Source organism: Theropithecus gelada, chromosome 11, assembly GCF_003255815.1.
Source record: "Theropithecus gelada isolate Dixy chromosome 11, Tgel_1.0, whole genome shotgun sequence".
Classification (NCBI taxonomy): domain Eukaryota; kingdom Metazoa; phylum Chordata; class Mammalia; order Primates; family Cercopithecidae; genus Theropithecus; species Theropithecus gelada.
In genome coordinates this window covers 96,128,066-96,152,646 of record NC_037679.1, presented here as the reverse complement: position 1 = coordinate 96,152,646, position 24,581 = coordinate 96,128,066, and the positions used below count along the sequence as shown (strand labels likewise).

The 24,581-nt window shown below is 42.7% G+C and overlaps 1 protein-coding gene and 1 pseudogene across 6 annotated transcripts in view; one reads left to right on the top strand and one right to left on the bottom strand.

Moving 5' to 3' along the window:
* Positions 1 to 136: 136 nt before the first annotated feature.
* LOC112634998 lies at positions 137 to 2,570 on the top strand (annotated as a pseudogene). The gene has a single exon (XR_003121853.1). The product of XR_003121853.1 is annotated as a trifunctional enzyme subunit alpha, mitochondrial pseudogene (transcript).
* Positions 2,571 to 13,721: 11,151 nt separating this feature from the next.
* Positions 13,722 to 24,581, bottom strand: part of MFAP5 (microfibril associated protein 5) — a 17,832-nt gene continuing 6,972 nt past the window's right edge. For 2 of the 5 annotated variants that reach the window (XM_025403504.1, XM_025403501.1), the window contains 7 exons: positions 24,057 to 24,101; positions 23,686 to 23,718; positions 22,615 to 22,650; positions 19,738 to 19,767; positions 18,264 to 18,351; positions 17,267 to 17,340; positions 13,723 to 15,966 (listed from right to left, as the gene is read on the bottom strand). In XM_025403504.1, coding sequence (XP_025259289.1) covers positions 15,854 to 15,966; positions 17,267 to 17,340; positions 18,264 to 18,351; positions 19,738 to 19,767; positions 22,615 to 22,650; positions 23,686 to 23,718; positions 24,057 to 24,101 — 419 coding nt within the window. In that variant the 3' untranslated portion in view covers positions 13,723 to 15,853. Of the gene's footprint in view, positions 15,967 to 17,266; positions 17,341 to 18,263; positions 18,352 to 19,737; positions 19,768 to 22,614; positions 22,651 to 23,136; positions 23,146 to 23,685; positions 23,719 to 24,056; positions 24,102 to 24,581 lie in introns of all 5 variants that reach the window. The other 3 variants (XM_025403502.1, XM_025403503.1, XM_025403505.1) reach the window with 3 other exon arrangements.

The window sequence follows — 24,581 nt, the reverse complement described above, 5'->3', positions numbered from 1 at the left end:
TGTCTACTTTAAAATGCTTAATACTATGTTATGTCAACTTCACCTCAATTTTTAAAAATCTTGATTAAGAGGAAAACTCCTCCGCTCGGCCGGCCCCGCTAAAAGCACTCTCCACTGCTGTCCTCTTCAACTCAACATGGTGGCCCACTGGGCAATTGGCATCCTCAGCCACTTCTCTGCCTTCAGGATCCTCTGCTCCCGAAGTTATATATGCTGCAGTTTTACAGTCTTCTGCTTTGCTGACCAGAACCCATATGAACCACGGAGTCAAAGGGGATGTGGCAATTTTTCGAATTAACTCTCCCAATTCAAAGGTAAATACACTGAATGAAGAGCTGCATTCAGAGTTCACAGAAGTTATGAATGAAATCTGGGTTACTAATCACATCAGAAGTGCCGCCCTTATCTCATCAAACCCAGGCTGCTTTATTGCAGGTGCTGATATCAACATGTTAGCCACTTGCAAGACCCCTCAAGAAGTAACACAGATGTCACAAGAAGCATAGAGAACATTTGAGAAACTTGAGAAGGTCACAAAGCCTGTTTGATCCATCAATGGATCCTGCCTGGGAGGAGGACTTGAGCTTGCCATTTCATGCCAATACAGAATAGCAACAAAAGACGGAAAAACGTATTTGGTGCCCCTGAAGTCTTGCTGGGGATCTTACCAGGAGCAGGAGGCACACAAAGGTTGCCCAAAAAGGTGGGTGTGCCTGCTGCTTTTGACGTGATGCTGCCTAGTAGAAACATTCATGCAGACAGGGCAAAGAAAATGGGACTGGTTGACCGATTGGTGGAACCCCTGGGAACGGGACTAAAACCTCCAGAGTAACGGGCAATCGAATACCAAAAGAAGTTGCAATTACTTTTGCCAAAGGTCTAGCTGATAAGATCTCTCCAAAGAGAGACAAGGGATTGGTGGAAAAATTGACAGGGTACGCCATGACCATTCCATTTGTCAGGCAACAGGTTTCCAAAAAAGTAGAAGAAAAAGTGCGAAAGGAGACTAAAGGCCTTTATCCTGCGCCTCTGAAAATAATTGATGTGGTAAAGACTGGAATTGAGCAAGGGAGTGATGCTGGTTCTCTCTCTGAATCTCAGAAATTTGGAGAGCTTGCAATGACCAGTGAATCAAAGGCCTTGATGGGACTCTGCAATGGTCAGGTCTTGTGCAAGAAGAATAAATTTGGAGCTCCACAGAAGGATGTGAAGCATCTGGTTATTCTTGGTGAAGGGCTGAAGGGAGCAGACATTGCCCAAGTCTCTGTGGATAAGATGCTAAAGACTATACTTAAAGATGCCACACTCACTAGGATAGGCCAAGGACAGCAACAAGTGTTCAAAGGATTGAATGATAAAGTGAAGAAGAAAGCTCTAACATCATTTGAAACCTCCAGAGGAATCATTTGAAAGGGATTCCATCTTCAGCAACTTGGCTGGGCAGCTTGATTAGCAATGTTTTAAAGGTCGACATGGTGATTGAAGCTGTGTTTGAGGGCCTTAGTCTTAAGCACAGAGTGCTAAAGGAAGTAGAAGCGGTGGTTCCAGATCACTGTGTCTTTGCCAGTAACACATCTGCTTTCCCAATCAGTGAAATCGCTGCTGTCAGCAAAAGACCTGAGAAGGTGATTGGCATGCACTACTTCTCTCCCATTGACAAGATGCAGCTGCTGGAGATGATTACAACCGAGAAAACTTCCAAAGACACCAGTGCTTCAGCTGTAGCAGTCGGTCTCAAGCAGGCGAAGGTCATCATTGTGGTTAAGGATGGACCTGGCTTCTATACCACCAGATGTCTTTCGCCCATGATGTCTGAAGTCATCTGAATCCTCCAGGAAGGAGTTGACCTCAAGAAGCTGGATTCCCTGACCACAAGCTTTGGCTTTCCTGTGGGTGCCGCCACACTGGTGGATGAAGTTGGGGTGGATGTAGCGAAACACGTGGCGGAAGATCTGCGCAAAGCCTTTGGGGAGCGGTGTGGAGGTGGAAACCCAGAACTGCTGACACAGATGGTGTTCAAGGGCTTCCTAGGTTGCAAGTCTGGGAAGGGCGTTTACATCTATCAGGAGAATGTGAAGAGTAAGAATTTGAATTCTGACGTGGATAGCATCTTAGTGAGTCTAAAGATGCCTCCTAAGTCTAAAGTCTCCTCAGGCGAAGACATCCAGTTCCGCCTGGCGATAAGATTTGTGGATGAGGCAGTCATGTGCCTGCGAGAGGGGATCTTGGCCACACCTGCAGAGGGAGACATCACAGCCATCTTTGGGCTCGGCTTCCCGCCTTGTCTTGGAGGGCCTTTCTGCTTTGTGGATCTGCATGGCACCCAGAAGATAGTGGGCCGGCTCAAGAAGTATGAGGCTGCCTGTGGAAAACAGTTCACTCCATGCTAGCTGCTGGCTGACCACACTAACAGCCCTAACGAGAAGTTCTCAGTGAGCAGGTCTCATGCCTCACTCGGTCAGTGCGCTAACCCCAGCTGCAGGCAGTGCTGGTTTTCCAACAGAGTGGCGTCTAGATTTATCAGAGTAACGAGAAGGAAGACAAACCCTGGCATTGGGTTTGCTCCCTGATTAAAGTGCCTTCAGCCAAAGACCATCTCTCCCTCCTGGTGAAGTCTGACTGTGAATTCGAGTTTGCACTTCCTATCGGAAGGTGGAACCCGCTGTGCTCATTGTGTAAGCCCTGAGGCCTAGAGTGGCAGCCAAGAGCCATCTGGAGCCATCTCTGCCTGTTCCTCCCAGGAGGCCAGGGTGGCCAGGGGTGGGGAGGGCAATTCTGCACCCAGCCAAACACGTAACAGTAAACTCTGTATCAGCGTCTCTGCCTGGTTTTTCCTTTTTCTTCTGTCTTTGCCCTTCTGGTTGAGATGCCTCCTTCGAAAAGCAAGCTGGAAGAAAGCCCTGTGCTTTGGGAGTAAGAATGCTTGTGCAGAATTCTAGGCAGCACCTTAGGGAGAGACTGTGATGAGAGAAAGTGGGACCTAGTGGGCTTAAAACCACACACACCTGCCTGTGTAGATGTTTTGCCTGGGCTTCTGCTCACCATGGTGTACCAGGATATTAAAGCTCTTTCCCCAGGAAAAAAAAAAAAAAACCTGATTAAACTCAGAGACTTCTAGGGACCGAATAGCCAGAAAAAAGAAACAAGCAATGACTGGGCTGTTCTCTTTTCAGGTATGTTATTAGTTTGTACAATCAGAGGAGAAAATCCATAAATAAGGGGTGCAAAAATGACAAGGGCTCTGGGACCGAGAAGAAAGAACAGATATGGGAATGGGAGGAAAGAGCCCAGGATATCAATGGAAAGTTCACTTGGCCAAAACTAGGCAGCAGATGTGAAGAGGGGAACTAAAGGCGGTGAGCAGATGTATGTTTTCCCTGAACAGGAGGACATGTGATACATTTATAGTATAATTTAAAGCATTACTTAGTTTTTTATTATCAAAAATGATAAAAACTTGAAAAGAAAACAAAAAAATGAATGTCATTGTAGGAGGCAAAAGGTGTTATTAAAAGCAGAAAGAAACAACTTGAGCAATAAAGAAGTGACTCTAGGCCTGGCCTGGTGGCTCACACCTGTAATCCCAGCACTTTGGGAGGCTGAGGCAGGCGGATCACGAGGTCAGGATTTAAGACCAGCCTGACCAACGGATGAAAACCCGTCTCTACTAAAAATACGAAAATTAGCCGGGTGTGGTGGTGCGTGCCTGTACTCCCAGCTACTCAGGAGGCTGAGGCAGGAGAATCGCTTGAACCTGGGAGGCAGAGGTTGCAGTGAGTGTAATTGTGCCATTGTGCTCCAGCCTGGGTGACAGAGCGTCTAAAAAAAAAAAAAAGAAGAAGTGACTCTAATAAATGCGGAGACCATGTCTTAGTTAACTCTGCATCCCAGCACTGACCTGGGCACTTGGTGTTCTAAAGTTGTTTGTTGACTGAAGGATAATGACTCACACTTACATAGGGCCTATGTGCTGCGTGCTACTCTAAACCACTTAATTTATGTAATCTTGCAGTAGCCTTAAGAGTTTTGTTTGTTTGTTTGTTTGTTTTTGAGGCGGAGTCTCACTCTGTCGCCCAGGCTGGAGTGCAGTGGCGTGATCTCGGCTCGCTGCAAGCTCCGCCTCCCGGGTTAACGCTATTCTCCTGCCTCAGCCTCCTGAGTAGCTGGGACTACAGGCGCCCGCCACCATGCCCGGCTAATTTGCTGTATTTTTAGTAGAGACGGGTTTTCACCATGTTAGACAGGATGATCTCGATCTCCTGACCTTGTGATCCGCCCACCTCAGTCTCCCAAAGTGCTGGGATTACAGGCGTGAGCTACCGCGCCCGGCCGCCTTAAGGGTTTTATATCACTGATCTCTTTTACAGATGAGAAAAGTGAGGCATAGAATGGTTTGAATCATAATGGTGGCGTGGAGGCTAAAGTGACTCTGTCTTGGCTATTCAAACACCATGTTGACTTCTGATGAACTCCCAGTTCCAGTAATACCTCTAATATTTCTACTTTATCTACTGTTAAGAACACATATTTACCAAAAGTCTAGCCCCTAGATTAAAAAAACCTTGATGTTATCATAAACAGGCACTTACTATGAATCCTGCCCTTAAGCAAATTATAGGTGTGGGGAAAAGAAAGAGATCAGCCTGTTACTGTGTCTATATAGAAAGAAGTAGACATAAGAGACTCACATTTTGTTCTGTATTTGAGATGCTGTTAATCTGTGACCCTACCCCCAACCTTGTCCTTGCAAGAGACATGTGCTGTGGTGACTCAAGGTTTAATGGATTTTGGGCGTGCAGGGTGTGTCTTTGTTCCTAGAAAAGCTAGGTATTGTCCAAGGTTTATCCCCATGTGATAGGATGAAACAATGCCGCTAAAAGGTTTATCTCAAGGCACAGGATTTTCCTTTAAACTTATTCATGTCACAGAGATCCTTGTTCTTATGTCTTACTGCTGATTTCCTCCCTAAAAACGATCCTATTGTCCTGCCACTCCCTTATCTTTAAGATGGTAAAGATAATTATCTATAAATACTAAGGGAACTCAGAGACCAGTGCCTGCGTGGGTCCTCCGTAAGCTGAGCGCCGGTCCCCTGGGCCCCCGCTTTTCTTTCTCTATACTTTGTCTCTGTGTCTTATTTCTTTTCTCAAGTCTCTCGTTCCACCTAACGAGAAACACCCACAGGTGTGGAGGGGCAGGCCACCCCTTCAATAGGCTATGATGCGGGTAGCGTTCTTGCCTTTCCCTGAGGAGTCAGCTTCAATTGTCTTACACATCCCTTCTGAAGCACGGATACCCTTTCCCTACGGTATATAAGCCCTGGGTCTGGGTTGGGGTGACAGCAAGGGGATCCACCATCTTGCAGATGCCTGGGACATGGCTTCTGCTTTTAAGTTCTTATTAAATGCTTTTTTGCTGAGAAACTGGGCGTGTCTGCCTCTTTATCTGGCCTTTCAGCTCCCTCCGCCGTTGGGGGTAGGTTTGCACAGGCCTGCTCACCGTAGAACAGGTGGAGTCAGGAATTGCACCCGTATAGTCTAGCTCCAACACATAGGCTATCCTTCCTGAAGGAGTCAGTCAAAGAAATCAGGATAAAGAGAAAGACCGATGAGCCAGTAAACGCACTGATTCTCTACCCTTCTGAGAAGAGGAAAAATCGGAACCTGCTTGGCCTTTTCCAGGTTCTTGTTTCCGGTCAGATTCATAGCTAACAGCCACTGGCTGGGTCTCCGTAGAATTCCTGGTAGTGTGTGTGATGTGTGAAAACAACAGACACCTGTACTCTGCCTCAACTTTGTTTGGTTTTTTTGTTTTGTTTGTTTGTTTGTGAGACAAGGGTCTCACACCTTTTGTTGCCCAGGGTGGCCTTGAACTCCAGGGCTCAAGGAGTCATCCTGCTTCAGCCTGGGGAGTAGCTGGGATTATAGGCAGGAGCCACCACACTAAGTTTCTCTGCCTCAACTCTGAATAAGAGAGCACTTCACATCCAGTGGACATAAAAGCATTCTGCACCTTTAGGTAAGCAACAAAACAAATAAGCAGGGCCATAACCTCTAATTCTAATTTCCAAAATAAATGAAACCTTCAAGTCTCTTCCATAAGTTACTGACTCATGAAAACAACTGCATCTCTGACTTTGCCAATGGCAATCTCTGAAGGTGGGTAATAATCTTTGAGGATATGAGAACCATATGCAAAAAAAAAAAAAAAAAAAAAAAAAAAAAAAATCTGACAGCTTGTGGTGGCTTATGCCTATAATCCCAGCACTTTGGGAGGCCGAGGCAGGAGGATCACTTGAGGCCAGGAGTTTGAGACCAGCCTGGCCAAAATAACAAAACCCCAAAATACAAAAACAATTAGGTGGGCATGGTGGTGCATGCCTGTAATCCCAGCTACTCAGGAGGCTGAAGCATGAGAATCCCTTGAACCTGGCAGGCGGAGGTTGCAGTGAGCCAAGATGACACCACTGCACCCCAGCCTGGGCAACAGAGTAAGACTCTGTCTCAAAGAATTAAAATTTTTTTTTAAAAAATCCCACCATGAACAGATAAACAGTAAGTCTAGTGACTTTGGGAATCTAATTTGTTTCTCTTTCAGTAGGTTGTATTTTTTATTCTGGGTTTTCTAAGGCGTAGCCTCCCAAACAAACCTTTGGCAAGCAAGTAAACTAACTCGTTTGTCTTAGAGTCTTCCTTTTGCGACTGAATGAACTTTTAGAACTTTTAGACCTTTTAGAAGTTTTAGAGTTTTAGAATTCAGGCATGGTTCTGCTGCACCAAAACCGTGTGAACCTGATTAGGTCTTATTAAACCTTTTTCTCTGTCTGAAAAATAGGAATAATAATACTTCTGCTTCTCACCACACAAGGAATATGATGTTTGTTTTTAAAAAAGCACAGAACACTTTATGAAAAAGTTGTTGTTGTTGTTGTTTTAGTCTATTTTCTGTTATTGAATCTGTCACCCACTGAGTAATTTATAAAGAAAAGAAATTTATTTCTCACAGTTCTGGAGGCTGAGAAGCCCAAGAACATGGTGCCATCATCTGATGAGAGTCTTCCTATGGTGGAAGGACAGAAAGTGCAAGCAAACTGGTGAGGCAGAGAGAAGAAATCGGGCAAAACTCACTTTTATTATAAACCCAGTCTCATGATAACTAACTTACCCCTGCAATAACAGCAGCAGTAATCCATTCATGATGGATTTGCCATCACCCAATCACCCCTTCCCTTCCCTTCCCTTCCCTTCCCTTTCCCTCCCCTCCCCTCCCTTTCCTTTCCTTTCCTTGACATGGAGTCTCACTCTGTCACCCAGGCTGGAGTGCAGTGGTGCGATCTTGGCTCACTGCAACCTCTGCCTCCCAGGTTCAAGCAATTCTCATGGCTCAGCCTTCTGAGTAGCTGGGATTACAGGCACCTGCCACCACACCTAGTTAATTTTTGTATTTTCAGTAGAAATGGGGTTTCACCATATTGGCTGGAGTTGCCTGGTCTTGAACTACTTACCTCAAGTCATCTTCCTACCTCAGCCTCCCGAAGTGCTGGAATTACAGATGTGAGCCACTGCTCCTGGCCCTAATCACTTCTTCTTGTTTTTTTTTTTTTTTTAAGATGGAGTTTTGCTCTTGTTGCCCAGGCTAGAGTGCAATGGCACAATCTTGGCACACTGCAGCCTCCACCTCCTGGGTTCAAGCAATTCTCCTGCCTCAGCCTCCCAAGTAGCTGGAATTATAGGTGCCCACCCCTACACCTGGCTAATTTTTTGTATTTTTAGTAGAGACAGGGTCTTGCCATGTTGACCAGATTGGTCTCGAACTCCTGACCTCAGGTTATCCACCAGCCTCAGCCTCCCAAAGTGCTGGGATTACAGCATGCCCGACCCCTAATCACCTCTTAAAGACCCCACATCAATTAAAACTCAACATGAGTTTGGGAGGGGACAAACATTCAAACCATAACAATGGTTTGAGTTCCAAATACCAAACTTCTAAAAGGTCTAAAAGTTCTAAAAGTTCATTTAGTCGCAAAAGGAAGACTCCAAGACAAAGGAGTGGTTTACTTGCTTGCCAAAGGTTTGTTTGGAAGGCTACACCTTAGAAAAACTGGAATAAAAAATACAATCTACTGGCCGGGCGCGGTGGCTCAAGCCTGTAATCCCAGCACTTTGGGAGGCCGAGATGGGCGGATCACGAGGTCAGGAGATCGAGACCATCCTGGCTAACACGGTGAAACCCCGTCTCTACTAAGAAATACAAAAAATAGCCGGGTGAGGTGGCAGCGCCTGTAGTCCCAGCTACTCGGGATGCTGAGGCCGGAGAATGGCGTGAACCCGGGAGGCAGAGCTTGCAGTGAGCTGAGATCCGGCCACTGCACTCCAGCCTGGGTGACAGCGCGAGACTCCGTCTCAAAAAAAAAAAAAAAAAAAATACAATCTACTGAAAGAGAAACAAATTAGATTCCCAAAGTCACTAGACTTACTGTTTATCTGTTCATGGTGGGAGTTCCAAATACCAAATCCCAGAGTTCCAAATACCAAATTTGGATTAATTCCACTTTTAAAAAAGTTTTACTTTTAAAAAATTGTTTTACAGACAGGATCTCAATCTATCACCCAGGCTGTTGTACAGTTGTACCATCATAGCTCACTGTAACCTCGGCCTTGTGGGCTCAAGCAATCCTCCTGCCTCAGCATCCACAGTAGCTAGGACTACAGGGGCAGCTACCATGCCTGGCTAGTATTTAAATTTTTTGTAGAGACAGTCTTGCTATGTTTCTCAGGCTAGTCTTGAACTCCTGCCTTGGTCTCCCCCAAAGCGTTGGGATTACAGATGTGAGCTACCTAATCTGGCCAAAAAATAATTTGTAATTAAATTTAAATTAGGACCAGGAACAATGGCTCATGCTTGTCATCTCAACACTTTGGGAGGCCAAGGTGGGAAAATCACTTGAGACTGGGAGTTCAAGACCAGTCTGGGCAACATAGCCAGACCCCCATCTGTACGAAAAAAAAAAAAAAAAAAAAGGTAAATTTAAACACACTTTAAACAGTAGAGAAACTAGTATTTGTGGTATTGCACATTTTTTGCAAGTTTCCTACTCATTGACTATCCAACAAGGTTCATGTCATTTTGTTACAAGGGAAAGAATGGAAAAGCCAACCTACTCAAAAACAGTTTAAGAGAAGCCAATCAGCTTTAAGTAGAAAAAAGGCCGGGTGCGGTGGCTCACGCCTATAATCCCAGCAGGCAGATCACGAGGTCAGGAGATCGAGACCATCCTGGCTAACACAGTGCAACCCTATCTCTACTACAAATACAAAACAATTAGCTGGGTGAGGTGGCGGGGCGCCTGTAGTTCCAGCTACTTGGGAGGCTGAGGCAGGAGAATGGCGTGAACCCGGGAGGCAGAGCTTGCAGTGAGCCGAGATTGCGCCACTGCACTCCAGCCTAGGGGACAGAGCAAGACTCAGTCTCAAAAAAAAAAAAAAAAAAAAAAGTAGAAAAAAACCCTATAGTCTTATTATATATTTAACAGTCTTACTAAACCTTTGAACACATAATCTTGTTAATTCACAGAACCACCCCTAAGGCAGGTATATTGCCACCAGTTTACAGTTGAGAAGTTACTTGCTTAACATCACAGCACTAGTGAGTACCAAGTCTGGACTGGCACTGAAACAAATACCTAGTATTTGAAATTAAAATGAACAGGATGATGTAAGTGTTGCTTTTATTGTACCTAGAACCACGTTGATTTGGGGATCTAGATGTCCCATATATCAATGATGTAATAATTTTTTTTAGTTTCTACATGACAAGAGATAAATTATTCCTACCCTATCTCATTAGAATATATTGGCATTCTTGTGAGTACTTGTACTTTAATTATGAATTATTACATTATGTCAGATCTTTCTATCTCAGTCTTTGTCAGATAGTGGCAACATAAATGACCACAATTGTTTGACTTTCTCAAGTTATAAATTAACTTCCGGCAAACCAGTTTCTCTTAATAACCAATTAAGGAGCTATCATTTATTATTTTATATAAGTATTTGAAGTCATTTTTGTTTTCAACATGTATTGATTTTGATGTTAATGTTACACATTTTCATAAGCTTATCTGTATTTTTTTTTTTTTTTTTTGAGACAGTCTCACTCTGTTGCCCAGACTGGAGTGCAGTGGCCTGAGATCTTGGCTCATTACAACCTCTGCTTCCCAGGTTCAAGTGATTCTCCTGCCTTAGCCTCCCTAGTAGCTGGGACTACAGGCGCAGGCCACTACATCCAGCTAATTTTTGTGTTTTTAGTAGAGATGGGGTTTCCCCACGTTGGCCAGGCTGGTCTCCAACTTCTGACCTCGGGTGATCTTCCTGCCTCGGCCTCCCAAACAAAGTGCTGGGATTATAGGTGTGAGCCACCGCGCCTGACCTGCTTATTTGTGTTACTACCACTTCATTCTCCTTTCCCCTAAAATCTCATCCATTTTCAAGAATAGATGGATTTATAGAGTTAATTTTATACAAATGGAAGAAATGTTTTTGTGTACAATTCTCATTACCATTCATTATAACTCCTTGTGTTTGATCATTTGGGACAGAAGCACATATTAGGAAATGGTATACGATGATGCAGTTGATACCTTAACATCCATCAATCTCTTCAGTATAATACAGATTATTTTCCAGAAAATGAATTTCCTTATACTTGCTCAAAATTTAACTATTCTGGTTTGGTTCGGGGTTTTTGTTTGTTTGTTTGTTTGTCTGGTGGAGGAGGGAAGACAAGGTGAATCTCCCACAAATTTATGAGATCATCTTGAATCCCTATGGATTGTTACATAAATTTAACCAAACACTCCATAAAGCTACACAGCACAGATGTACAGCCAGGTAAGCACATAGGAGAAAGGAAAAGGGAGAGGAAAGGGAAAAATACCAGAGGTAGAGAAAAGCACTGCAAGACCCAAGGGTTAGGAATAAACTAGAACCTTACTCTAAGTGATTGGACAAGTTGAAAAATAACACAAAATCATTATCAGCTATTAAAAAAAAAATGAGGGTTTGAGGTAGAGTGAAGGTCGATTTGTCAACAGGAAGCTGTGGGCTCTGCACCTCTATTTTTATAAACATTTGCTTTTTCCATCTTGGGTTCTGCCCAGAATTTGTCGTCTGACTGCTGCTTCTGGGTCTGCTTGACTGGTTTTTAGAGAAAAAAAGAAAGAAAGAAAGAAAGAAAGAAAACAAAACTGTGGCCACCTGTTCCTCTCCTTACCACAGTCTTAACAAGTCACTTTCCCTGATGTTTGGTTGGTGAAAATGCTCAAAGATACAAGGGCTTCCGTTTTTATCAGAGTATTGCTTTTTTAATCAAGGCCTCCCTGCGCTGACAAAGCTACAAGGACAACCCTGCCTCTCCTCCACTGTGCTCCTGATGTCTTCCTGTTTTACCCTAAGTTTCCAGATCCCCCAGGACCCCTTCCCCACTTCTCAAATCCGTTTTGAATTTGGAATTTTGCAATTTCCATCTTTTAGCTTCCTGCTCCCCCACCCTGGTGTCAGCCTGTTGTCACGCTCTCATCTGGCTATCCCGTGGTCTGGTGCTCTTCCATCTTTGTTGCCACTTCTTTTAGGATTCCCTTCCTTCTTCACTGTGTTGTAGCTGCTTCAGTACAAAAGGAAGAGGGATCTTAGAGGTTGCTTGTGCCTTCTCACCAGGTGTAAAGTGGTTGGTTAAACATCTAACTTTGGCCACAAGTACCCTGAAGCGGAGAAGGGAGGAGCTTGTGTCAAGCAACATATGCTGCTGTATATGTCATCAAAGTAAGACTCAGAAGTTGGGAAGCCAGCTGCGGTTTGCACTCTCTGCCATCAGTCAAAACAATACTGAGGAAAAGTGTGCATAGAACTGTATTTACTGAGTAGAAGACACACTCGAATTTCCATAATGCGTTCATTTGAGGAGAAAGGAGAATTTTCTTGAATGATAAGCACGGAATATGGAAAAAGCCTCAGAATAGAATCAACTCAATTAGAGAAGGGAAAATAAAAGTGAATCTTTATGAATGGGTAGATGAGGCTGCTATCTGTTCAGGATACCAGGAGGGCATTCAATATCTAACGATATTTTTACCAAATTCCTTAATTCTAATATTAAAGATCCATTATTTTGGTTTAAAAAATGGCTTTTCATTGAAAGCCATTGCTTAGTAAGGTTGTCGTTTGGGCTCACCAGGAAAAAAACATATTAACACCTTAATGAGGAAAAACTTTCTTCTGAATCTTCTTTTATTCTTTGAGACGGAGTTTCACTGTTGTTGCCCAGGCTGGAGTGCAGTACCACGATTTTGGCTCACTGCAACCTCCAACTCCCTGGTTCAAGCGATTCTCTTGCCTCAGCCCCCCGAGTAGCTGGGATTACAGGCACCTGCCACCATGCCTGGGTAATTTTTTTGTATCTTTCTTAGAGACAGGGTTTTATCATGTTGGCCAGGCTGGTCTCGAACTCCTGACCTCAGGTGATCCACTTTTGTTACAAGGAAAAGAATGGAAAAGCCAACCTACTCAAGAACAGTTTAAGAGAAACCAATCAGCTTAAGAAGAAAAAAAAAAAAAAAAAAAAAAAAAAACCTATAGTCTTATTATATACTTAATAGTCTTACTAAACCTTTGAACACATAATCTTGTTAATTCACAGAACCACCTCTAAGGCAGGTACTCCCTAATGCCTTGGCCTCCCAAAGTGCTGGGATTACAGGCGTGAGCTACCGCACCCGACCCTGAATCTTCTTTAAAAAAAGAAAAGACAGCGAGTAAAAGGTTTCCTAATTCTTGGAAACAAGATTATCAGGGACCTGAGATGGGATGGGGTAAACAACAACCACAACTAAGGGTGGTAATGGAATTTCCGCCAGAGGGGAGGGGAGGGAGGGAAGTAGCTGGGACTGAAAACAACCACCTGAAATTTGATCTGGGACCTTTCTCAGGGGAAAGTCAGAGGGGGAAATAAGACTTTGTAAGGATGTGGAAAGAAAGCATGGAAAGCAGATTACAAATTTGTTTTACATAGTAAGAAGAGTTTAAAAGTGTAGAGAACATAAGAACAATGAGAAATGGCAACATACAGAAATTTGATCATGTAGAAGAGAAGTGAGTACAGCATGAAACTTCACTGAGCAAGATTGTCAGACTTGCAGGGGACAGAAAAGAAAAAGGGGACCACATGGGGAGGAGTATAAATACATTTGGAGTGTTGGGGAACTGATGGTAAAGTTATGGAGTGAAGGAAAGAATAGAGGATAGCAGAAAAGAGACATGTGAACAATATTGTGCTATATATATATATATATATATATTTTTTTTTTTTTTTTTTTTGAGACAGTCTTGCTCTGTCACCCAGGCTGGAGTACAGTGACATAATCTCAGCTCACTGCAACCTCCACTCCCAGGTTCAAGCAATTCTCCTGCCTCAGTGTTCCAAGTAACTGGGATTACAGGCACCCGCCACCATGCCTGGCTAATTTTTGTATTTTTAGTAGAGACGGGGTTTCACCATGTTAGACAGGCTGGTCTCGAACTCCTGACCTCAGGTGATCCACCCACCTCAGCCTCCCAAAGTGCTGGGATTACAGGCATGAGCCACCACGCCCGGCTGATACACATTTTTAAAAGTGGAATAAAAGTTCATAAATTCAGGCCTTTTTTGTAAACATAAAAGAGAAAAAGAACCAGAACAAAAGACATTTTATTTTGAGAAACAAATTGGAAAAAAATATTTTAAAATGTTTAATTTGCAATATACATAATACTGGAATTGAAATGCTGTCTGATGGAAATGTTGCAATGTGGAGTAGGAGGGTCAAGTTCACGAAGATATTCTTAAAATGAATCTTGGAAACTCTGTGCCTATGAGGCTTCTCTGAAGTGGCTAAAACATGCATTTAATATGTCTGTCTAAATGAGTACATTTAATACTAGAGACTATAAGGAATAGAGATTATATGCTTTGGGGCTTTTCGTAGCATTTCTTTTTAATCAGTTGTACAGATCCCATTAAACTAAATATTTCTTAACAGCAAGAATCTGATCATTTAACTAGTTTTCTCAGCAATATAAAAGGAATACAACCTCCACTGTCTTATGTTACTTGTCTCCTAGCTCCTATTTGAATTCCATTGGCTTTTATAGAAAGTTATTGAGTTATTCAGACAGAAGGATTCATGATATATAATTTGTCAATTGTTATAATGGGATTTTTGTTCTATTCCATTACGGACTGCTATCCTCACCAGGATAAAACAGATATGGTTGCTGTAAATTAGACTTTGTCTAAGCTTCAAGAAATATGAATAAAGCATTTAAATCCAGAGAATCATAGAATTAAAGGAAATCTTAGAACTAAGAATATATATAATACATATATATTTCTTAAGATGGACTTTTACTCTTGTCAGCCAGGCTAGAGTGCAATGGCGCCATCTTGGCTCACTGCAACCTCCACCTCCCAGGTTCCATTGATTCTCCTGCCTCAGCCTCCCGAGTAGCTGGGATTACAGGCACGTGCCACCATGCTTAGCTAATTTTTGTACTTTTAGTAGAGATGGGGTTTCACCATATTGGCCAGGCTGGTCTCAAATTCCTGACCTCAAGTGATCCACCCGCCTCAGCTTCCCAAAATGCTGGGATTACAGGCATGAGCCACTGTGCCCGGCAGAACTAAGATAAATTTAACCTTCTCATTTTAAAGATGAGGAAATTAAATCAGGACCTAATGAAGGAAAATGACTTATCCAAGGCTACACGGTTACTGCTAGAGCCAGGATAAGAATGTGGGTTGTCTGAATATTGTGTTTCTTTCACTCTTTCATATTAACTATTAGGCAAACTTTCTGTCTGCCTATTAAAATTCAAGTCTGAATGCCCTTCTTAGGCCCCAGTCAGGATATTCCAAAAGCTATGTGCACAATACTTCTACCGTGCACTGGTAAGTTGGGAGGATGAATGAAGTAGCAACTCAAGGAAATGCCAACCAATGGTATGGTTTCACATTAAGCTCTCTAATTTGCTTTGTGGTGGTGGGTTAACCCCAGTCTACCCATAAACGAATCAGTAAATGAGACTTACTTTCCAACCTTACTTCCCGACTGGACAACTGCATGAAAAATTGGATAGGGAATTATGAGTCCAAGTTCTATACCTGGCATAGTCCTCATGCTTTAGCCCCAGCCTCTGAGCTTAGCAGAAGACTTTTTGGGTCCTTATGTATTGCTAGTAGAATTGTATAATTCTTGACTGTGTTGCAGAATCTTACAGGACTACAAAAGTTACCATGATAAGGAAGACTTGGCAGGCAAATTTTCGGGCAAGCCAGCAAAATAGTTAAAGAGTAAAGAGGAACATGTGAATGATGGGGAGTTGGTCTAGGAAACTCTTGTGAGGAAAATAAATGAAGTTCTATGGTTAGCCCAAATAGACAAGGATAGCTTCTTCAACAACCCTAAGATCTATATCAGACAGATTCAATAGTAAAGATTACTAGCCTAAAGTTTAGTCTCCCTTGAAATTGTACATAGAATGTTTGTATATAAGCCATATAGTCATCATCTATTCACTGTGTCTATGATATTGAGAAGCAGCAAAATTATGCAATCATATAGACTTTGTATTTTAAGTGCTAAAAAATGAGATAAATGTTATCAGTTTGGGTGAAAAATTAGACAGTGGGGGTAAAAGCTGGACATTGCAAAAGGATTGGTTTAAGAAATACTGTCTAAGGGTTAGCTGTCAATGGTTGGAGAAGAAGGAGATCCTCCTTCCTCTCACCCACATATTTTTTCTTCTTTCCTCTTTTTCGATGATCACAGACCATTAGGTCTCTGCAAATCCACATTTTCACAGGGAGGAAGTCGGAAGTAATTGGAGCGACGGAGTCTCCTAGGGGGCAGACCAGCCATCTGACGGCAAAGTTCATCTAGAAGAGAAGCAGAACATCATGAGAAGAGAATGCAGGAAGATAACAAAGACTCTCGTTTTAACGGATAGAGAAGACTTTGCAGTGTGGTGTAGCGAAAAGGTTGGAGAGAAAAAGATCTGGGTTTTAACTAGCTCTGCCACTTACTCTAGTTTTTTGCCACTTCCTAGAAAGTTTCTTAAATTTTATAAACCTCACTATCCCTTTCTGTAAAATGAGTATTAAAATACCTACCTCAACAGTATATTTCTGAGTATTAAAATGAAATCATGTATGCAAAGTACCTAGCACAGGTGACCAGTAAATGTTAGTTTCCTTTATATATCCAGCTGCCAATTCTTCTAATCATGGATCTATTAAATAGAAAAATGAGGTCCAATCATTCAGTATACATTTATGTGCTTACTATGGGCAAACAGCTAACTTTAGTAAGTCCCCTGAGATACTTGAAAGTGCCTAGAGTCCCAAATACTCATCCTCAATCTCAAGGTGCTTCCCTTGCAGGTGGCCTGCACAGAGCCAATGGGGGCACACAGCAAGTTTCCTTCTGCGAAGTTAACTACAGCTCTTACTCAGGAACTCAGCACAAAGCGCGCTGCTGAGTCAGAAATGGCTTTGTCTGTGGTGTTTTCACCAACCACAGCCATCACTCGGGGCTGGCCATGGGGAAGGTGAGAGTATCTTTGTTCCCACCATGTATGGTCTATAACCACACATTTTGGGCCCTTGTAATTGGTCCTATAACTTCTTTCTACCTCCTTCTACCTGAAGTGTTACAGTACGAAATTTACATTGTTCCTGGAATTGGTGAACTATTTATAACGTAGCTGATTTCTAAATGTCCCATCTATTTTTTTATTTACAGGTCCTATCCAAACCTTACTGTCTCCAAATTAGTGCGTGTGTGTGTGTATGTTTTATTTTTAGTTATGATCATGGCTGCAGACTAGCAGAGTCTATTATCTGTAATGGCTGACTTGAAATTTTCCCTAGAACCCCAGTGAATAATCTTTAAAATAGCCAGAGTGTCAGAAAGCTCTCCAAATAGGAGACACTGTGGGGTCACAATCTAGTAGAAAAGGGATCTAGGGGTACCTTTCTTAGGGTTGTGTTTGTATATCAAGCATACTGCTTTACATAGATTGTTTATTTGAGATCACTTCCAGCAGGAACTGATGGAATCTAAGGGGGTAGCCTAAAGCCCTCCCCCAATACCAGACTTTGGATATAGTAATTTCATGTCCCTATTTATCCCTCTCATAACTGCTTCTCTCCATTAAACATCCAGACGTCATCTTACCTTTCATAGCTTCGTGTTCCTTACAGACAAGACGAGAGCAGATCTCCTTGTTGACGATGTACATACGTCGTAAACTGCAGACGTCCCAATGTCATAGGCAAGGAAGGAGATGGAAGAAAGCCTTGAGAGGAGAACTAACCTGGGTCTGGGACGCCTCTTCGACTCTTGTATTCCCCACTTTCCCTATCTGCTCTTCCCCAACTGGATTTCCTTAAGTATTTCAGACTTTTGCCCCCCACTGGAAAATAGGGGAGGGAATGGTATTAATTACTCTTCTATTTTTTTAATTTTATTTCAATAGTTTTTGGTGTACAGGTGGTTTTTGGTTACATGGATAAGTTCTTTAGTGGTGATTTCTGAGATTTTGGTGCACCCATCACCCAAGCAGTGTACACCCTGCCCAATATGTAGCCTTTATCCCTCATTCCTCTCCCACGCTTTCCCCTGAGTCCCCAAAGTCCAGTATATCATTCTTATGCTTTTGCCTCCTCATAGCTTAGCTCCCACTTATAAGTGAGAACATACAACATTTGGTTTTTCATTGTTTAGTTACTTCATTTAGAATAATGGCCTCCAGTTCCATCCAAGTTGTTGCAAAGGCCATTGTTTTAATTATTCTTCTTTGTGATACTTTGCACAGTCTACCTAGGGTCAGGCTTAATATTCCTCCCCACTATTTTCTACCTTAGAGCTAGGCCATTTTCTTCAGCCTCCTTCTATCAGGTAATAAATTGAGTATGCCAGTGTTTCCCTCATGACCCTCCTTCCTCCAGCCCTCACCTTCATTTCCCTTCTAAGTTCTATTACTCTGCCTGTTCTTTGTATACCTCAGCCCAGACTTCAGGTTCTAGTTGGTACATTCAGAAATAGCTAGGAGGGTTGTGCTAAAAACTTGGACCCCCATCAAAGGTTGCAATTCCATAGTGGGTACTCATTAGTTACCAACACAAAAACACTACCATAGAAGATGCTTTTTGGGCATTCTGGGATCCCTTACCTGGTGAAGCATAACTGATGAATGCATTGTTTAACCGGCCGATGCACAGAGTAGAGCCTTGTGCAAGTAAATTTCTCATCCCAGCACTCTGAAGAAGCCCAACACAAAAAATAAAGAGGTCCAAATAAAAGTAGCATAAACAAAGTATTAAAGGTATTGGGAAGAATAGATAAAGTAGGAAAAAAATACAGAGTAATCTCCGCAGAGAATCATCATAAATTGGGCTACATCCTTCCTGCTCACCAAAAACACAGCAAGAGGGAATTGACTAAATGAAGTTTTGGTGCTTCCCTACTTGGAACTAGAAGTGGATAAAATAGGCCAGGAGCGTTGGCTCACGCCTGTAATCCCAGCACTTTGGGAGGTCAAGGCGGGTGGATCACGAGGTCAGGAGATCGAGACCATCCCGGCTAACACAGTGAAACCCCATCTCTACTAAAAATACAAAAAATTAGCCAGGCGTGGTGGCGGGTGCCTGTAGTCCCAGCTACTCGGGAGGCTGAGGCAGGAGAATGGCGTGAACCCAGGAGGCAGAGCTTGCAGTGAGCCAAGATCGTGCCACTGCATTCCAGCCTGGGTGACAGAGCAAGACTCCGTTAAAAAAAAAAAAAAAAAAGATAAAATAATCTCTGAAAGTACTTCTAGAAAAAAAAAGTCTTTCTAGGATTATCCATTATAAAATATAAAATAGGCTGGGCGTGGTGGCTCATGCCTGTAATTCCAGCACTTTGGGGGGACTAGACAAGGCAGGCAGATCACCTGAGGTCAGGAGTTCGAGACCAGCCTGGCCAACATGGTAAAACCCCGTCTCTACTAAAAATACAAAAATTAGCCAGGAGTCGTGGCGGGCGCCTGTAATCTCAGCTACTTGGGAGGCTGAGGTGGGAGAGTCGCTTGAACCTGGGAGGCGGAGGTTGCAGTGAGCCAAGATCATGCCACTGCACTCCAGCCTGGAGTGACAGAGTAAGACTCCATCTCAGAAGAAATAGAATAAAACAAAGCAAAACAAAATAAAGTAAAATAAAATAAAATAAAATAGAAATGCTGATAATCCCATTCTGAAAAAAATAAGATTACTTAGGCAGGTTGCTATTTCTCTGTTCCAGTAGTTTTCAACCCTAGCTATATATCAGAATTATCAGCACATTAGGAAACACAATTTTAACCATGACCTCTATGGTAATATGGAGTCCTCGAAGTTAAATTGATGTCACTTCCTAATCCACTAACCACCATGTAAAGTGCAAGGTACTTTAGGGAGAGGGCCATTTGGGGACCATGTAATATTCGTTCCATTCTTTCCCCATGACTTTTATGACGGGCGCTCATTTTTTTAAAAAAAGGAGTAAGGGAGTGAAGAACATTAATACTCTGAGAAATAATTGGAAGTAAACTAGAAGATGTGCCAAGTAACCTCCAAAGAACAAGGAGGTAAAGAATCCACAGGAAGAAGACATGCAAGCAACAATCATACCTGCAGTGGTATTTTTTTCACCGAGGGAGGCTGAAAGGCAGAAATTTTATTCCATTATTACCAATTCTAGAAGTTACTACCTCTGTAACTGCCACGCTGCCTCACTTAGGACCTGCTTGGAGTGCCCATAAATAGGGAGCAAATGAATTAATAACTCTTAGCAACTTCTAAAAGAAAACTTTTATTGAGCTGATTTGCTCCACAAAATTGAAGAGATTAGGAGGTAGGATGGGGTTTTTTTCCTTTCTCCTTTCCTTCCTAAAGAGTTGAGAACTTCATTGTGTTGTGAATATCTCTGTATTGTTGACAAGAAGCAAATTTAGTAGGAACACAAGGCAAAGAGTTATATGCTTAGAGGAGCTTCTTCCTAGAGCTAAGTAGAGAAAAGATTATTATCCTGTATAAGCTCTTCCTTAAAGGGAAAATTTATTTTCTGTAGATTAGACACATCATCATAAATTATTTTGATAAAAGTTGTTGGGCAAAGAATAATGAGGGTCGGCTGGGCACAATGGCTCATACCTGTAATCCCAGCACTTTGGGAGGCTGAGGCAGATAGATCATTTGAGGTCAGGAGTTCGAGACCAGCCTGGCCAACATGGTGAAACCCCTTCTCTACTAAAAATACAAAAATTAGTCGGGTGTGGTGATGTGCACCTGTAATCCCAGCTACTCAGGAGGCTGAGGCAGGAGAATCGCTTGAACCTGGGAGGCAGAGGCTGCAGTGAGCCAAGTTTGTACCATTGCATTCCAGCCTAGGTGGCAGAGGGAGACTCCATCTCAAAAAAACAATAATATAATAAAAATAAAAAAAGAATAATGAGGGTCATCCTAAACTAGGGGCAAATTTAACGTGGGCCTTATTCACAGAATAAAGAATAAGTCAAGGGGTTAGATGAATAGACTAGTCAGGGGAGTTACCAGGGAAAATGTCACTGGAAGTGTTGCAAATAGAATACTAGGACCTGTGTTATGAGATCTCATCTATCCCATGGTTTCAATGCAGGTCTATATGCTGATAATTTCCAAGCCTATATTTCCAATCTCATCTCTGCCCTAAGCTCCAGACCTATAAATCCAACTGCCTTTTTATGGAAGAGTTCTTGAATATTTCAAAGATCTTTCACATTCAATGTATCTCAAACTGACTTAATTATCTTTCCCTTCACTAATTCTAGTTGTTCTTCAGTGACTGAGACCACTATCCACCCAACAGCCACATCTAGAAAACTGGATGTCATGGTTGAGCGTGGTGGCTCATGCCTGTAATCCCAGCACTTTGGGAGGCGAAGGTGGGTGGATCATCTGATGTCAGGAGTTCGAGACCAGCCTGGCCAACATGGTGAAACCCCGTCTCCACTAAAAATACAAAAAAATTAGCCAGGCATGGTTGTGGGCGCCTGTAATCCCAGCTACTAGGGAGGCTGAGGCAGGAGAATCACTTGAACCTGGGAGGTGGAGGTTGCAATAAACCGAGATCGCACTACCACACTCTAGCCTGGGTGACAGAGCGAGAAAAAAAGAAAAAGAAAACTGGATGTCATCTCAACAATCCCCTCTCCCTTATAGCTCACATCATTTAATTCTCACTATCTCTACCTTGATTCAGGCCAGCATCTTTTATTGGGAACACTGCAACAGTGGCCCCACTGGTTTTCCCAGTTCCAGGCGATAGATCACGGTCAAATCAGTTTTCCACAACTGCCTTGGGAATACAGTAGGGGGTTTGGAGGTGGGGTGTGATCCTTCCAATGCACAAATCTAATTATAATCTTACCTTAAATGAACGTCTCTCTGGTTGGTTTTCCTGTCCACCCTACACCTTTTGATTTGTATTGTTTTCGTTATCTAAAAGCTCTTTCCTCTTCTATTAACTTAGTTCACTTCTACTTGTCTTTCAGGAAGCACTTAGTCAAATGTGCCCTCCAGAAAAAGCCTTTTCTCACCCCCAGCACTGAACCTAGTCAAGAACTCCTGTGTCTTGTTAAAAAATAATCTCGCGCCGGGCGCGGTGGCTCAAGCCTGTAATCCCAGCACTTTGGGAGGCCGAGACGGGCGGATCACGAGGTCAGGAGATCGAGACCATCCTGGCTAACACAGTGAAACCCCGTCTCTACTAAAAATACAAAAACTTAGCCGGCGAGGTGGCAGGCGCCTGTAGTCCCAGCTACTCAGGAGGCTGAGGCAGGAGAATGGCGTGAACCCGGGAGGCGGAGCTTGCAGTGAGCTGAGATCCGGCCACTGCACTCCAGCCTGGGTGACAGAGCGAGACTCCGTCTCAAAAAAAAAAATAAATAAATAAATAATCTAGCTGCCTGTAATCCCAGCACTTTGGGAGGCTGAGGCAGGAGGATCACCTGAGGTCAGAAATTCAAGACCTGCTGGCCAACATGGCGAAACCCCATCTCTACTAAAACTACAAAAAATTAGCCAGGCATGGTGGTGGGTGCCTATAATTCCAGCTACTAGGGTGTGAGGCAGGAGAATCACTTGAACCCAGGAGGCGGAGGTTGCAGTGAGCCGAGATCATGCCATTGCACTGCAGCCTGGGCGACAAGTGCAAGACTGTGTCTCAAAAAAAAAAAAATTCAGTCGAAGCATTGCTTCTTCTACCCTTTATCCTCCAAAACGAGTTTATACTTTTGTCTTGCCTTTACCCATCAAGTCTTGAAATTTTGAGAGAAAGATTAGCACAGTTCCTGTTCATTGGGTGTTCAACAATGTCATTAATTTGAATTGAACTACTGGAAATATGTGCTCCATAAACTGTCATCCTGTCTATTTAGGATCCTTCAGCAATTGCACACCATCCAGAATGGGCTCTGGGGAAAACCTAGAATGGCTCTGATGGCCCAGGGATCCCAGATCTGAACTCACCCAAGTCATCTGTGGAAGGTGCAATATCAGCCAAAACTGAAAAGGCACAAAACAGCAGGTATGAGGAGGGCTTCAAATTGCAAATGCAAGGCAGAGTAAGAAAAGGGAGAATGGAGATACTGTGGCAAGAGGAAGACTATGTCTGGCTTTGTGTTTTATGTATAAGGGAATAGAATTAATGGAAATAATTATAATTTGTTTAAAGAATATTAGTCCTGGGTGGCTTGCAGTGGCTCACACCTGTAATCTCAGAATTTTGGGAGGCTGAGGCAGGTGGATCACTTGAGGTCAGGAGTTCAAGACCAGCCTGGTGAATATAGCGAAACCCCTTCTCTACTAAAAATACAAAAATCAGCGTGATGGCAGGCGCCTGTAATCCCAGCTATTCAGGAGGCTGAGGCAGGAGAATCACTTGAACACAGGAGATGGAGCTTGCTGTGAGCTGAGGTTGTGCTGCTGCACTCCAGCCTGGGCTCCAGAGCTAGACTCTGTCTCAAAAAAAAAAAAAATCAGCACTGTCACTGAACAACACTCTCACAACCTCAGTATCCAAAGATAAAAGCAGGCCGGACGCGGCAGCTCCCGCCTGTAATCCCAGCGCTTTGGGAGGCCGAGGCCAGGAGTTCAAGACCAGCTGGGCCAACATGGTGAAATCCCTTCTCTACTAAAAATACAAAAATTAGTCAGGCGTGGTGGCAGGTGCCTGGAATCCCAGCTACTCAGGAAGCCAAGGCAGGAGAATCACTTGAACCCTTGAACCCAGGAAGTGGTGGTGGCCATGAGCCGAAATTGTGCCACTACATTCCAACCTGGGCAACAGAGTGAGACTCCCTCTCAAAAACAAACAACAAAAAACAAAAGCAAAGACAAAAGCACAGAATGAATTCAAGGCTGGAATAAATATTAATATTATTTTATTAATATTATTAATAATTAATTTATATTTTATATATTATATATAAATATATAATGTATTTTTATATTATTATTTATAATACTTCTTATTAATAATATTAATAAAATTAATATTAATAAGAACTATGCCTTTTTTTTAACTACAGTAAAACTTACCTGTTTCATCTGTAGCAGGATCATTCACCAGATCTGCAAAGACACATAACAAGGAATGAAAAAATGCAGTCAGGAAAAGTAGCTAAGGAAAGCAAGATAAAGGGATGATGATCTCAGAGGAAAGAAAGGCTGAAGAGAAAGTATGTGGACTCGGGCAGTTGAGGGACTATCACAGAAAGAAATGGAAGAGAGAATAAGATTGGGCGTGTGTAAAGAGGTGCTGGCATCTAAGGTGGCAACAGAGCTCTGCATGAGCTCAGAGCATCCACCAACCCTTTTGAAGTCTTTATTTTTCTATATATAGACATGGCCTTCAATCTATCTATCCCTAATAAAACAGCACATAAACAAACAAAAAAGGCGTAGCTTACTAGGATCTTCTGTGAATGTTTCTGGAGTCGTTTGAGTCACATCGTCTGAAAAGAAAATTAGAAAACAATTTCTGAGATTGTCTCCCTGCCACCCTTCCACTTCCAATAACTTAAATTGTGAAGCATAGTGCCCAGCGGAGTTGAGTATTCCACAAATGTTTTTCCTTGATTGCTTACAATGACAAACGATTGATGACCTCTTTTCAATACTTATTTAAAATGAAATCGGCTATACCAAAGGCATTGTGATTTTGACATTCATGATTCTGATATAATTGGGTATAAATTTGCTGATATGCTTATGAGTGTTTATAAAAGGTAGCACTGATTTTTTTCTTTTTTTTTAAGAATCTCGCTCTGTCACCCAGGCTGAAGTGCAGTGGCCAGTCTCGGCTCACTGCAACCTCCGCCTCCCAGGTTCAAGCAATTTTCGTACCTCAACTTCCCAAGTAGCTGGGATTACAGGCACACACCACCATGCCTGGCTAATACATACATACATATATATATATATATATATATATA